The 15,249-nt window shown below is 49.4% G+C and overlaps 1 protein-coding gene across 1 annotated transcript in view; it reads left to right on the forward strand.

Annotated features, from left to right (window-relative positions):
- LOC137361190 (zinc finger protein 585A-like) overlaps positions 1 to 15,249 on the forward strand; it is a 60,710-nt gene that overhangs the window by 23,607 nt on the left and 21,854 nt on the right. Inside the window, exons 6-7 of the mRNA XM_068026113.1 lie at positions 5,329 to 5,432; positions 9,631 to 9,753. Of these exons, the coding sequence (XP_067882214.1) occupies positions 5,329 to 5,432; positions 9,631 to 9,753 (227 nt within the window). The remainder of the gene's footprint in view (positions 1 to 5,328; positions 5,433 to 9,630; positions 9,754 to 15,249) is intronic.

Raw genomic sequence — 15,249 nt, forward strand, 5'->3', positions numbered from 1 at the left:
CTGCTGATACACCAGTGAGTTCACACTTGGGAGAGACCGTTCACCTGTTCAGAGTGTGGGAAGGGATTCAGTCAGTCATCCTAACTGCTGATGCACCAGTGAGTTCACACAGGTGAGATACCGTTCACCTACTCAGAGTGTGGGATGAGATTCACTCAGTCATCCTACGAGCTGATACAACAGTGAGTTATCACTGGTGAGAGACCGTTCACCTGTTCAGATTGTGGGAAGGGATTCACTCAGTCATCCTACCTTCTGATACACCAGTGAGTTCACACTGGGGAGAGACCATTCACCTGCTCAGAGTGTGCGATGAGATTCACTCAGTCATGCTGCCTGCTGATATACCAGTGAGTTCAGACTGGGGATAGACCATTCAACTGCTCAGCGTCTGGTAGGAGATTCAGTCAGGCATCCTGCCTGCTGAAACAACAGTGAGTTCACAATGGGTAGAGACCATTCACTTGCTCAGAGTCTGGGAAGAGATTCACTCAGTCATCCTACCTGCTGATACACCAGTGCGTTCACACAGGGGATATACCGTTCACCTGCTCAGTGTACGGGAAGAGTTTCACTCAGTCATCCTACCTGCTGATACACCAGTGAGTTCACACTGGGGAGAGATCATTCCCCTTTCGGAGTGTGGGAAAGGATTTCCTCAGTCATCCTACCTGCTGATACACCAGTGAGTTCACACTGGGGAGAGACCATTCACCTGCTCAGAGTCTGGTAGGAGATTCACTCAGACATCCTACCTGCTGAAACAAAAGTGAGTTCACAATGGGGAGAGACCATTCACCTGCTCAGAGTGTGGGAAGTGATTCACTCAGTCATGCAACCTGCTGATACACCAGTGAGTTCTCAATGGGGAGAGACCGTTCACCTGCTCAGAGTGTCGGAATGGATTCACTCAGTCATCCTACCTTCTGATACACCAGTGAGTTCACACTGGGGCGAGACCATTCACCAGCTCAGAGTGTGGGAAAGAGATTCACTCTGTCATCCTACCTGCAGATACACCAGTGAGTTAACACTGGTCAGAGACCGTTCACCTGTTCTGAGTGTGGACAGAGATTCACTCAGTCATCCTACCAGCTGATACACCAGTGACTTATCACTGGTGAGAGACCGTTCACCTGTTCAGATTGTGGGAAGGGATTCACTCAGTCATCCTACCTTCTGTTACACCAGTGAGTTCACACTGGGGATAGACCATTCACCTGCTCAGAGTGTGTGATGAAATTCACTCAGTCATGCTGCCTGCTGATACACCAGTGAGTTCACACTGCGGAGATACCATACAGCTGCTCAGACTCTGGTAGGAGATTCACTCAGTCATCCTACCTGCTGATATACCAGTGAGTTCACACTGGGGAGAGACCGTTCACCTGCTCAGTGTACGGGAACAGTTTCTCTCAGTCATCCTAACTGCCGAAACAACAGTGAGTTAACAATGGGGTGAGACCGTTCACCTGTTCAGATTGTGGGAAGGGATTCAGTCAGTCATCCTACCTGCTGATACAACAGTGAGTTCTCACTGGGGAGAGACCATTCACCTGTTCAGAGTGTGGGAAGGGATTCACTCAGTCATCCTACCTGCTGATACACCAGTGCGTTCACAAAGGGGAGAGACCGTTCACCTGCTCAGAGTGTGGGATGAGATGCACTCAGTCATCCTGGCTGCTGATACACCAGTGAGTTCACACTTGGGAGAGACCGTTCACCTGTTCAGAGTGTGGGAAGGGATTCGCTCAGTCATCCTACCTGCTGATACTCCAGTGAGTTCACACTGGGGAGAGACCATTCCCCTGCTCAGAGTGTTGGCTGAGATTATCTCAGTCATCCTGCCTGCTGTTACACCAGTGAGTTCACACTGGGGAGAGACCATTCACCTGCTCAGAGTGTGGGAAGAGATTCACTCAGTCATCCTAACTGCTGATACAACAGTGAGTTAACAATGGGGAGAGACAGTTCACCTGCTCAGAGTGTGGGAAGTGATTCACTCAGTCATCCAACCTGCTGATATACCAGTGAGTTCACACTGGGGAGAGACCGTTCAACAGCTCAGAGTGTCGGAAGAGATTCACTCAGTCATCCTACCTTTTGATACACCAGTGAGTTCACACTGGGGAGAGAACATTCAGCTGCTCGGAGTTTGCGATGAGATTCACTCAGTCATCCTTCCTGCTGATACACCAGTGAGTTCACACTTGGGAGAGACCGTTCACCTGTTCAGAGTGTGGGAAGGGATTCACTCAGTCATCCTAACTGCTGATGCACCAGTGAGTTCACACAGGTGAGATACCGTTCACCTGCTCAGAGTGTGGGATGAGATTCACTCAGTCATCCTACCTGCTGATACACCAGTGAGTTCACACTGTGGAGAGACCATTCAGCAGCTCAGAGTGTGGGATGTGATTCACTCAGTCATCCTACCTTTTGATACACCAGTGAGTTCACACTGGGGAGAGAACATTCAGCTGCTCAGAGTGTGGGATGAGATTCACTCAGTCATCTTTCCTGCTGATACACCAGTGAGTTCACACTTGGGAGAGACCGTTCACCTGTTCAGAGTGTGGGAAGGGGTTCACTCAGTCATCCTAACTGCTGATGCACCAGTGAGTTCACACAGGTGAGATACCGTTCACCTGCTCAGAGTGTGGCATGAGATTCACTCAGTCATCCTACCTGCTGATACACCAGTGCGTTCACACTGGGGAGAGACCATTCAGCAGCTCAGAGTGTGGGATGAGATTCACTCAGTCATCCTGCCTGCTGATACACAAGTGAGTTCAGACTGGGGAAAGACCTTTCACCTTTTCAGAGTGTCGGAAGAGATGCACTCAGTCATCCTACCTGCTGATACACCAGTGAGTTCAAACTGGGGAGAGACCGTTCACCTGCTCAGAGTGTCGGAATGGATTCACTCAGTCATCCTACCTTCTGATACACCAGTGAGTTCACACTGGGGCGAGACCATTCACCAGTTCTGAGTGTGGGAAAGAGATTCACTCTGTCATCCTACCTGCAGATACACCAGTGAGTTAACACTGGTCAGAGACCGTTCCCCTGTTCTGAGTGTGGTCAGAGATTCACTCAGTCATCCTACCAGCTGATACACCAGTGACTTATCACTGGTGAGAGACCGTTCACCTGTTCAGATTGTGGGAAGGGATTCACTCAGTCATCCTACCTTCTGTTACACCAGTGAGTTCACAATGGGGAGTGACCATTCACCTGCTCAGAGTGTGTGATGAGATTCAGTCAGACATGCTGCCTGCTAATACACCTTTGAGTTCACACTGCGGAGATACCATACACCTGCTCAGACTCTGGTAGGAGATTCACTCAGTCATCCTACCTGCTGATATACCAGTGAGTTCACACTGGGGAGAGACCGTTCACATGCTCAGTGTACGGGAAGAGGTTCTCTCAGTCATCCTACCTGCTGATACATAAGTGAGTTCACACTGGGGAGAGACCGTTCGCCTTTCAGAGTGTGGGAAAGGATTTACTCAGTCATCCTACCTGCTGATACACCAGTGGGTTCACACTGGGGAGAGACCATTCACCTGCTCAGCGTCTGGTAGGAGATTCAGTCAGGCATCCCACCTGCTGAAACAACAGTGAGTTCACAATGGGGAGAGACCATTCACTTGATCAGAGAGAGGGAAGAGATTCACTCAGTCATCCTAACTGCCGAAACAACAGTGAGTTAACAATGGGGAGAGACCGTTCACCTGTTCAGATTGTGGGAAGGGATTCACTCAGTCATCCTACCTTCTGATGCACCAGTGGGTTTTCACTGGGGAGAGACCATTCACCTGCTCAGAGTGTGGGATGAGATTCAGTCAGTCATCCTACCTGCTGATACAACAGTGAGTTCTCACTGGGGAGAGACCGGTCACCTGCTCAGAGTGTCGGAAGAGATTCACTCAGTCATCCTACCTTCTGATACACCAGTGAGTTGACACTGGGGAGAGACCATTCAGCTGCTCAGAGTGTGGGAGGTGATTCACTCAGTCATCTCGCCTGCTGATACACCAGTGAGTTCACACTTGGGAGAGACCTTTCACCTGTTCAGAGTGTGAGAAGGGATTCACTCAGTCATCCTACCTGCTGATACACCAGTGCGTTCACAAAGGGGAGAGACCGTTCACCTGCTCAGAGTGTGGGATGAGATGCACTCAGTCATCCTGGCTGCTGATACACCAGTGAGTTCACACTTGGGAGAGACCGTTCACCTGTTGAGAGTGTGGGAAGGGATTCGCTCAGTCATCCTACCTGCTGATACTCCAGTGAGTTCACACTGGGGAGAGACCATTCCCCTGCTCAGAGTGTTGGCTGAGATTCACTCAGTCATCCTGCCTGCTGTTACACCAGTGAGTTCACACTGGGGAGAGACCATTCACCTGCTCAGAGTGTGGGAAGAGATTCACTCAGTCATCCTAACTGCTGATACAACAGTGAGTTAACAATGGGGAGAGACAGTTCACCTGCTCAGAGTGTGGGAAGTGATTCACTCAGTCATCCAACCTGCTGATATACCAGTGAGTTCACACTTGGGAGAGACCATTCCCCTGCTCAGAGTGTCGGAAGAGATTCACTCAGTCATCCTACCTTTTGATACACCAGTGAGTTCACACTGGGGAGAGAACATTCAGCTGCTCAGAGTGTGGGATGAGATTCACTCAGTCAGCCTTCCTGCTGATACACCAATAAGTTCACACTTGGGAGAGACCGTTCACCTGTTCAGAGTGTGGGAAGGGATTCACTCAGTCATCCTAACTGCTGATGCACCAGTGAGTTCACACAGGTGAGATACCGTTCACCTGCTCAGAGTGTGGGATGAGATTCACTCAGTCATCCTACCTGCTGATACACCAGTGAGTTCCCACTGTGGAGAGACCATTCAGCAGCTCAGAGTGTGGGATGAGATTCACTCAGTCATCCTACCTTTTGATACACCAGTGAGTTCACACTGGGGAGAGAACATTCAGCTGCTCAGAGTGTGGGATGAGATTCACTCAGTCATCCTTCCTGCTGATACACCAGTGAGTTCACACTTGGGAGAGACCGTTCACCTGTTCAGAGTGTCGGAAGAGATGCACTCAGTCATCCTACCTGCTGATACACCATTGAGTTCAAACTGGGAAGAGACCATTCACCTGCTCAGAGTGTGGGATGAGATTCACTCAGTCATCCAAACTGCTGATACACCAGTGAGTTCACACTGGGGAGAGACATTAAACCTGCTCAGAGTGTGGGAAAGAGATTCACTCTGTCATCCTACCTGCTGATAAACCATTGAGTTAACACTGGGGATAGACCGTTCACCTGGTCAGAGTGTGGACGGAGATTCACTCAGTCATCCTACCAGCTGATGCACCAGTTAGTTATCACTGGGGAGAGACCGTTCACCTGTTCAGATTGTGGGAAGGGATTCACTCAGTCATCCAACCTTCTGATATACCAGTGAGTTCACACTGGGGAGAGACCATTCACCTGCTCAGAGTGTGGTAGGAGATTCACTCTGTCATCCTACCTGCTGATACAACAGTGTGTTGACAATGGGGAGAGACCGTTCACCTGCTAAGAGTGTGGGAAGTGATTCACTCAGTCATCCAACCTGCTGATAGACCAGTGAATTCACACTGGGGAGAGACCGTTCACCTGCTCAGAGTGTTGGAAGAGATTAACTCAGTCATTCTACCTTCTGATACACTAGGGAGTTCACACAGGGGAGAGACCATTCCCCTGCTCAGAGTGTTGGATGAGATTCACTCAGTCATCCTGCCTGCTGTTACATCAGTGAGTTCACACTTTGGAGAGACCATTCACCTGCTCCGCGTCTGGTAGGAGATTCAGTCAGGCATCCATCCTGCTGATATACAAGTGAGTTCACAATGGGGAGAGACATTTCACCTGCTCAGAGTGTGGGAAAGAGATTCACTCTGTCATCCTACCTGCTGATACACCAGTGAGTTAACACTGGGGAGAGACCGTTCACCTGCTCTGAGTGAGGACAGAGATTCACTCAGTCATACTACCTTCTGATACACCAGTGAGTTCACACTGGGGAGAGACCATTCAGCTGCTCAGAGTGTGGGAGGTGATTCACTCAGTCATCTCGCCTGCTGATACACAAGTGAGTTCACAAATGGGAGAGACCGTTCACCTGTTCAGAGTGTGGGAAGAGATTCACTCAGTTATTCTACCTGCTGATACACCAGTGCGTTCACACAGGGGAGAGACCGTTCACCTGGTCAGAGTGTGGGATGAGATGCACTCAGTCATCCTACCTTCTGATACACCAGTGAGTTCACACTGGGGATGGACCATTCAGCTGCTCAGAGTGTGGGAGGTGATTCACTCAGTCATCCTGCCTGCTGATACACAAGTGAGTTCACACTTGGGAGAGACCGTTCACCTGTTCAGCGTGTAGGAAGGGATTCACTCAGTCATCCTACCTGCTGATACACCAGTGCGTTCACACAGGGGAGAGACCGTTCACCTGCTCAGAGTGTGGGATGAGATACACTCAGTCATCCTGCCTGCTGATACACCATTGAGTTCACACTTGGGAGAGACCGTTCATCTTTACAGAGTGTGGGAAGGGATTCACTCAGTCATCCTACGTTCTGATACACCAGTGAGTTCACACTGGGGAGAGACCGTTCACTTGCTCAGAGTGTGGGAAGAGATTCACTCAGTCATCCTACCAGCTGATACACTAGTGAGTTTTCACTGGGGAGAGACCGTTCACCTGCTCAGAGTGTGAGAAGGGATTCACTCAGTCATCTACCTGCTGATACACCAGTGAGTTAACACAGGGGAGATACCGTTCACCTGCTCAGAGTGTGGGATGAGATTCACTCAGTCATCCTGCCTGCTGTTACACCAGTGAGTTCACACTGGGGAGAGACCATTCACCTGCTCAGACTGTGGGATGAGATTCACTCAGTCATCCGAACTGCTGATACACCAGTGAGTTCACACTGGGGAGAGACCTTTCACATTCTCAGTGTGTGGGAAAGAGATTCACTCTGTCATCCTACCTGCTGATACACCAGTGAGTTCACACTGGGGAGAGACCGTGCACCAGCTCTGAATGAGGACAGAGATTCACTCTGTCATCCTCCCAGCTGATACACCAGTGAGTTATCACTGGGGAGAGACCGTTCACCTGTTCAGATTGTGGGAAGGGATTCACTCAGTCATCCTACCTGCTGATACACCAGTGAGTTCACACTGGGGAGAGACCATTCACCTGCTCAGAGTGTGGGTGAGATTCTGTCAGTCATCCTGCCTGCTGATACACCAGTGAGTTCACACTGGGGAGAGACCGTTCACCTGCTCAGAGTGTGGGAGGTGATTCACTCAGTCATCCTGCCTGCTGCTACACAAGTGAGTTCACACTTGGGAGAGACCGTTCACCTGTTCAGAGTGTGGGAAGGGATTCAAAGAACAAAGAACAAAGATAATTACAGCACAGGTACAGGCCCTTCGGCCCTCCAAGACTGCGCCGATCCAGATCCTCTCTCTAAACATGTCGCCTATTTTCTAAGGTTCTGTATCTCTTTTCTTCCTGCCCATTCATGCATCTGTCTAGATACATCTTAAAAGACTCCATCGTGCCCGCGTCTACCACCTCCGCTGGCAACGCGTTCCAGGTGCCCACCACCCTCTGCGTAAAGAACTTTCCACGCATATCCCCCCTAAACATTTCCCCTTTCACTTTGAACTCGTGTCCTCTCGTAATTGAAACCCCCACTCTGGGAAAAAGCCTCTTGCTGTCCACCCTGTCTATACCTCTCATGATTTTGTACACCTCAATCAGGTCCCCCCTCAACCTCCGTCTTTCTAATGAAAATAATCCTAATCTACTCAACCGCTCTTCATAGCTAGCGCCCTCCATACCAGGCAACATCCTGGTGAACCTCCTCTGCACCCTCTCCAAAGCATCCACATCCTTTTGATAATGTGGCGACCCGAACTGTACGCAGTATTCCAAATGTGGCCGAACCAAAGTCCTATACAACTGTAACATGACCTGCCAACTCTTGTACTCAATGCCCCGTCCGATGAAGGAAAGCATGCCGTATGCCTTCTTGACCACTCTATTTACCTGCGTTGCCACCTTCAGGGAACAGTGGACCTGAACACCCAAATCTCTCTGGACATCAATTTTCCCCAGGACTTTTCCATTTACTGTATAGTTCGCTCTTGAATTGGATCTTCCAAAATGCATCACCTCGCATTTGCCCTGATTGAACTCCATCTGCCATTTCTCTGCCCAACTCTCTAATCTATCTATATTCTGCTGTATTCTCTGACAGTCCCCTTCACTATCTGCTACTCCACCAATCTTGATGTCGTCTGCAAACTTGCTAATCAGACCACCTATACTTTCCTCCAAATCATTAATGTATATCACAAACAACAGTGGTCCCAGCACGGATCCCTGTGGAACACCACTGGTCACACGTCTCCATTTTGAGAAACTCCCTTCTACTGCTACTCTCTGTCTCCTGTTGCCCAGCCAGTTCTTTATCCATCTAGCTAGTACACCTTGGACCCCAAGCGCCTTCACTTTCTCCATCAGCCTGCCATGGGGAACCTTATCAAACGCCTTACTGAAGTCCATGTATATGACATCTACAGCCCTTCCCTCATCAATCAACTTTGTCACTTCCTCCAAGAATTCTATTAAGTTGGTAAGACATGACCTTCCCTGCACAAAACCATGTTGCCTATCACTGATGAGCCCATTTTCTTCCAAATGGGAATATATCCTATCCCTCAGTATCTTCTCCAGCAGCTTCCCTACCACTGACGTCAGGCTCACCGGTCTATAATTACCTGGATTATCCCTGCTACCCTTCTTAAACAAGGGGACAACATTAGCAATTCTCCAGTCCTCCGGGACCTCGCCCGTGTTTAAGGATGCTGGGGAGTTCACACTGGGGAGAGATCATTCCCCTTTCGGAGTGTGGGAAAGGATTTCCTCAGTCATCCTACCTGCTGATACACCAGTGATTTAACACTGGGGAGAGACCATTCACCTGCTCAGAGTCTGGTAGGAGATTCACTCAGACATCCTACCTGCTGAAACAAAAGTGAGTTCACAATGGGGAGAGACCATTCACCTGCTCAGAGTGTGGGAAGTGATTCACTCAGTCATGCAACCTGCTGATACACCAGTGAGTTCACACTGGGGAGAGACGTTTCACCTATTCAGAGTGTGGGAAAGAGATTCACTATGTCATCCTCCCTGCTGATACACCAGTGAGTTATCACTGGTGAGAGACCGTTCACCTGTTCAGATTGTGGGAAGGGATTCACTCAGTCATCGTACCTTCTGATACACCAGTGAGTTCACACTGGGGCGAGACCATTCACCAGCTCAGAGTGTGGGAAAGTGATTCACTCTGTCATCCTACCTGCAGATACACCAGTGAGTTAACACTGGTCAGAGACCGTTCACCTATTCTGAGTGTGGACAGAGATTCACTCAGTCATCCTACCAGCTGATACACCAGTGACTTATCTCTGGTGAGAGACCGTTCACCTGTTCAGATTGTGGGAAGGGATTCACTCAGTCATCCTACCTTCTGTTACACCAGTGAGTTCACACTGGGGAGAGACCATTCACCTGCTCAGAGTGTGTGATGAGATTCACTCAGTCATGCTGCCTGCTGAGACACCACTTAGTTCACACTGGGGAGATACCATTCACCTGCTCAGACTCTGGTAGGAGATTCACTCAGTCATCCTACCTGCTTATACAACAGTGAGTTGACAATGGGGAGAGACCATTCAGCTGATCAGAGTGTGGGAGGTGATTCACTCAGTCATCCAACCTGCTGATATACCAGTGAGTTCACACTGGGGAGAGACTGTTCACCTGGTCAGTGTACGGGAAGAGGTTCACTCAGTCATCCTACCTGCTAATACATAAGTGAGTTCACACTGGGGAGAGACCGTTCCCCTTTCAGAGTGTGGGAAAGGATTTACTCAGTCATCCTATCTGCTGATACACCAGTGGGTTCACACTGGGGAGAGACCATTCACCTGCTCAGCGTCTGGTCGGAGATTCAGTCAGGCATCCCACCTGCTGAAACAACAGTGAGTTCACAATGGGGAGAGAGCATTCACTTGATCAGAGAGAGGGAAGAGATTCACTCAGTCATCCTAACAGCTGATACAACAGTGAGTTAACAATGGGGACAGACCGTTCACCTGCTCAGAGTGTGGGAAGTGATTCACTCAGTCATCCAACCTGCTGATATACCAGTGAGTTCACACTGGGGAGAGACGTTTCACCTATTCAGAGTGTGGGAAAGAGATTCACTCTGTCATCCTCCCTGCTGATACACCAGTGAGTTAACACTGGGGAGAGACAGTTCACCTGCTCTGAGTGAGGACAGAGATTCACTCAGTAATCCTAACAGCTGATACACCAGTGAGATATCAATGGGGAGAGACCGTTCACCTGTTCAGATTGTGGGAAGAGATTCACTCAGTCATCGTACCTTCTGATACACCAGTGAGTTCACACTGGGGCGAGACCATTCACCTGCTCAGAGTGTGGGATGAGATTCAGTCAGTCATCCTGCCTGCTGATACAACAGTGAGTTCTCACTGTGGAGAGACCGTTCACCTGCTCAGAGTGTCGGAAGAGATTCACTCAGTCATCCTACCTTCTGAGGCACCAGTGAGTTCACACTGGGGAGAGACCATTCCCCTGCTCAGAGTGTTGGATGAGATTCACTCAGTCATCCTAACTGCTGATACAACAGTGAGTTAACAATGGGGAGAGACAGTTCACCTGCTCAGAGTGTGGGAAGTGATTCATTCAGTCATCCAACCTGCTGATATACCAGTGAGTTCACACTGGGGAGAGACTGTTCACCAGCTCAGAGTGTCGGAAGAGATTCACTCAGTCATCCTACCTTTTGATACACCAGTGAGTTCACACTGGGGAGAGAACATTCAGCTGCTCAGAGTGTGGGATGAGATTCACTCAGTCATCCTTCCTGCTGATACACCAGTGAGTTCACAGTTGGGAGAGACCGTTCACCTGTTCAGAGTGTGGGATGAGATTCAGTCAGTCATCCTGCCTGCTGATACAACAGTGAGTTCTCACTGTGGAGAGACCGTTCACCTGCTCAGAGTGTCGGAAGAGATTCACTCAGTCATCCTACCTTCTGAGACACCAGTGAGTTCACACTGGGGAGAGACCATTCCCCTGCTCAGAGTGTTGGATGAGATTCACTCAGTCATCCTAACTGCTGATACAACAGTGAGTTAACAATGGGGAGAGACAGTTCACCTGCTCAGAGTGTGGGAAGTGATTCATTCAGTCATCCAACCTGCTGATATACCAGTGAGTTCACACTGGGGAGAGACTGTTCACCAGCTCAGAGTGTCGGAAGAGATTCACTCAGTCATCCTACCTTTTGATACACCAGTGAGTTCACACTGGGGAGAGAACATTCAGCTGCTCAGAGTGTGGGATGAGATTCACTCAGTCATCCTTCCTGCTGATACACCAGTGAGTTCACAGTTGGGAGAGACCGTTCACCTGTTCAGAGTGTGGGAAGGGATTCACTCAGTCATCCTAACTGCTGATGCACCAGTGAGTTCACACAGGTGAGATACCGTTCACCTGCTCAGAGTGTGGGATGAGATTCACTCAGTCATCCTACCTGCTGATACACCAGTGAGTTCACACTGGGGAGAGACCATTCAGCAGCTCAGAGTGTGGGATGAGATTCACTCAGTCATCCTGCCTGCTGATACACAAGTGAGTTCACACTGGGGAGAGACCTTTCACATTTTCAGAGTGTCGGAAGAGATGCACTCAGTCATCCTACCAGCTGATACACCAGTGAGTTCAAACTGGGGAGAGACCATTCAGCTGCTCAGAGTGTGGGATGAGATTCACTCAGTCATCCAAACTGCTGATACACCAGTGAGCTCACACTGGGGAGAGACATTAAACCTGCTCAGAGTGTGGGAAAGAGATTCACTCTGTCATCCTACCTGCTGATACAACAGTGAGTTGAAAATGGGGAGAGACCGTTCAGCTGCTCAGAGTGTGGGAAGTGATTCAGTCAGTCATCCAACCTGCTGACAGACCAGTGAATTCTCACTGGGGAGAGACCGTTCACCTGCTCAGAGTGTCGGAAGAGATGAACTCAGTCATTCCACCTTCTGATACACGAGGGAGTTCACACAGGGGAGAGACCATTCCCCTGCTCAGAGTGTTGGATGAGATTCACTCAGTCATCCTGCCTGCTGTTACACCAGTGAGTTCACACTTTGGAGAGACCATTCACCTGCTCAGCGTCTGGTAGGAGATTCAGTCAGGCATCCTACCTGCTGATACACAAGTGAGTTCACACTTGGGAGAGACCGTTCACCTGTTCAGAGTGTGGGAAGAGATTCACTCAGTTATCCTACCTGCTGATACACCAGTGCGTTCACACAGGGGAGAGACCGTTCACCTGCTCAGAGTGTGGGATGAGATGCACTCAGTCATCCTACCTTCTGATACACCAGTGAGTTCACACTGGGGATGGACCATTCAGCTGCTCAGAGTGTGGGAAGTGATTCACTCAGTCATCCTGCCTGCTGATACACAAGTGAGTTCACACTTGGGAGAGACCGTTCACCTGTTCAGCGTGTGGGAAGGGATTCACTCAGTCATCCTACCTGCTGATACACCAGTGCGTTCACACAGGGGAGAGACCGTTCACCTGCTCAGAGTGTGGGATGAGATACACTCAGTCATCCTGCCTGCTGATACACCAGTGAGTTCACACTTGGGAGAGACCGTTCATCTTTTCAGAGTGTGGGAAGGGATTCACTCAGTCATCCTACCTGCTGATACACCAGTGAGTTCACACTGGGGAGAGACCGTTCACCTGCTCTGAGTGTGGACAGAGATTCACTCAGTCATCCTACCAGCTGATACACTAGTGAGTTATCACTGGGGAGAAACCGTTCACCTTTTAAGAGTGTGGAATGGATTCACTCAGTCATCCTACGTTCTGATACACCAGTGAGTTCACAATGGGGACAGACCGTTCACCTGCTCAGCGTCTGGTAAGAGATTCACTCAGTCATCCTACCTGCTGAAACAACAGTGAGTTCAAAATGGGGAGAGACCATTCACTTGCTCAGAGTGTGGGAAGAGATTCACTCAGTCATCCAACCTGCTGATATACCAGTGAGTTCACACAGGGGAGAGACCGTTCACCTGCTCAGAGTGTGAGAAGGGATTCACTCAGTCATCTACCTGCTGATACACCAGTGAGTTAACACAGGGGAGATACCGTTCACCTGCTCAGAGTGTGGGATGAGATTCACTCAGTCATCCTACCTGCTGATACACCAGTGAGTTCACACTGGGGAGAGATCATTCAGCAGCTCAGAGTGTGGGATGAGATTCACTCAGTCATCCTGCCTGCTGATACACCAGTGAGTTCACACTGGGGAGAGACCATTCACCTGCTCAGACTGTGGGATGAGATTCACTCAGTCATCCGATCTGCTGATACACCAGTGAGTTCACACTGGGGAGAGACCTTTCACATTCTCAGAGTGTGGGAAAGTGTTTCACTCTGTCATCCTACCTGCTGATACACCAGTGAGTTCACACTGGGGAGAGACCGTTCAACTGTTCAGAGTGTGGGAAGGGATTCAAAGAACAAAGAACAAAGATAATTACAGCACAGGAACAGGCCCTTCGGCCCTCCAAGCCTGCGCCGATCCGGATCCTCTGTCTAAACATGTCGCCTATTTTCAAAGGTTCTGTATCTCTTTTCTTCCTTCCCATTCATGTATCTGTCTAGATACATCTTAAAAGACTCCATCGTGCCCGCGTCTACCACCTCCGCTGGCAACGCGTTCCAGGTGCCCACCACCCTCTGCGTAAAGAACTTTCCACGCATGTCCCCCCTAAACATTTCCCCTTTCACTTTGAACTCGTGTCCTCTCGTAATTGAAACCCCCACTCTGGGAAAAAGCCTCTTGCTGTCCACCCTGTCTATACCTCTCATGATTTTGTACACCTCAATCAGGTCCCCCCTCAACCTCCGTCTTTCTAATGAAAATAATCCTAATCTACTCAACCTCTCTTCATAGCTAGCGCCCTCCATACCAGGCAACATCCTGGTGAACCTCCTCTGCACCCTCTCCAAAGCATCCACATCCTTTTGATAATGTGGCGACCCGAACTGTACGCAGTATTCCAAATGTGGCCGAACCAAAGTCCTATACAACTGTAACATGACCTGCCAACTCTTGTACTCAATGCCCCGTCCGATGAAGGAAAGCATGCCGTATGCCTTCTTGACCACTCTATTTACCTGCGTTGCCACCTTCAGGGAACAGTGGACCTGAACACCCAAATCTCTCTGGACATCAATTTTCCCCAGGACTTTTCCATTTACTGTATAGTTCGCTCTTGAATTGGATCTTCCAAAATGCATCACCTCGCATTTGCCCTGATTGAACTCCATCTGCCATTTCTCTGCCCAACTCTCTAATCTATCTATATTCTGCTGTATTCTCTGACAGTCCCCTTCACTATCTGCTACTCCACCAATCTTAGTGTCGTCTGCAAACTTGCTAATCAGTCCACCTATACTTTCCCCCAAATCATTAATGTATATCACAAACAACAGTGGTCCCAGCACGGATCCCTGTGGAACACCACTGGTCACAAGTCTCCATTTTGAGAAACTCCCTTCTACTGCTACTCTCTGTCTCCTGTTGCCCAGCCAGTTCTTTATCCATCTAGCTAGTACACCTTGGACCCCAAGCGCCTTCACTTTCTCCATCAGCCTGCCATGGGGAACCTTATCAAACGCCTTACTGAAGTCCATGTATATGACATCGAAAGCCCTTCCCTCATCAACCAACTTTGTCACTTCCTCAAAGAATTCTATTAAGACATGACCTTCCCTGCACAAAACCATGTTGCCTATCACTGATGAGCCCATTTTCTTCCAAATGGGAATAGATCCTATCCCTCAGTATCTTCTCCAGCAGCTTCCCTACCACAGACGTCAGGCTCACCGGTCTATAATTACCTGGATTATCCCTGCTACCCTTCTTAAACAAGGGGACAACATTAGCAATTCTCCAGTCCTCCGGGACCTCACCCGTGTTTAAGGATGCTGCAAAGGGATTCACTCAGTCATCCTACCTGCTGATACACCAGTGCGTTCACACTGG

The sequence above is a fragment of the Heterodontus francisci genome, unplaced genomic scaffold, assembly GCF_036365525.1.
Source record: "Heterodontus francisci isolate sHetFra1 unplaced genomic scaffold, sHetFra1.hap1 HAP1_SCAFFOLD_374, whole genome shotgun sequence".
Taxonomy (NCBI): domain Eukaryota; kingdom Metazoa; phylum Chordata; class Chondrichthyes; order Heterodontiformes; family Heterodontidae; genus Heterodontus; species Heterodontus francisci.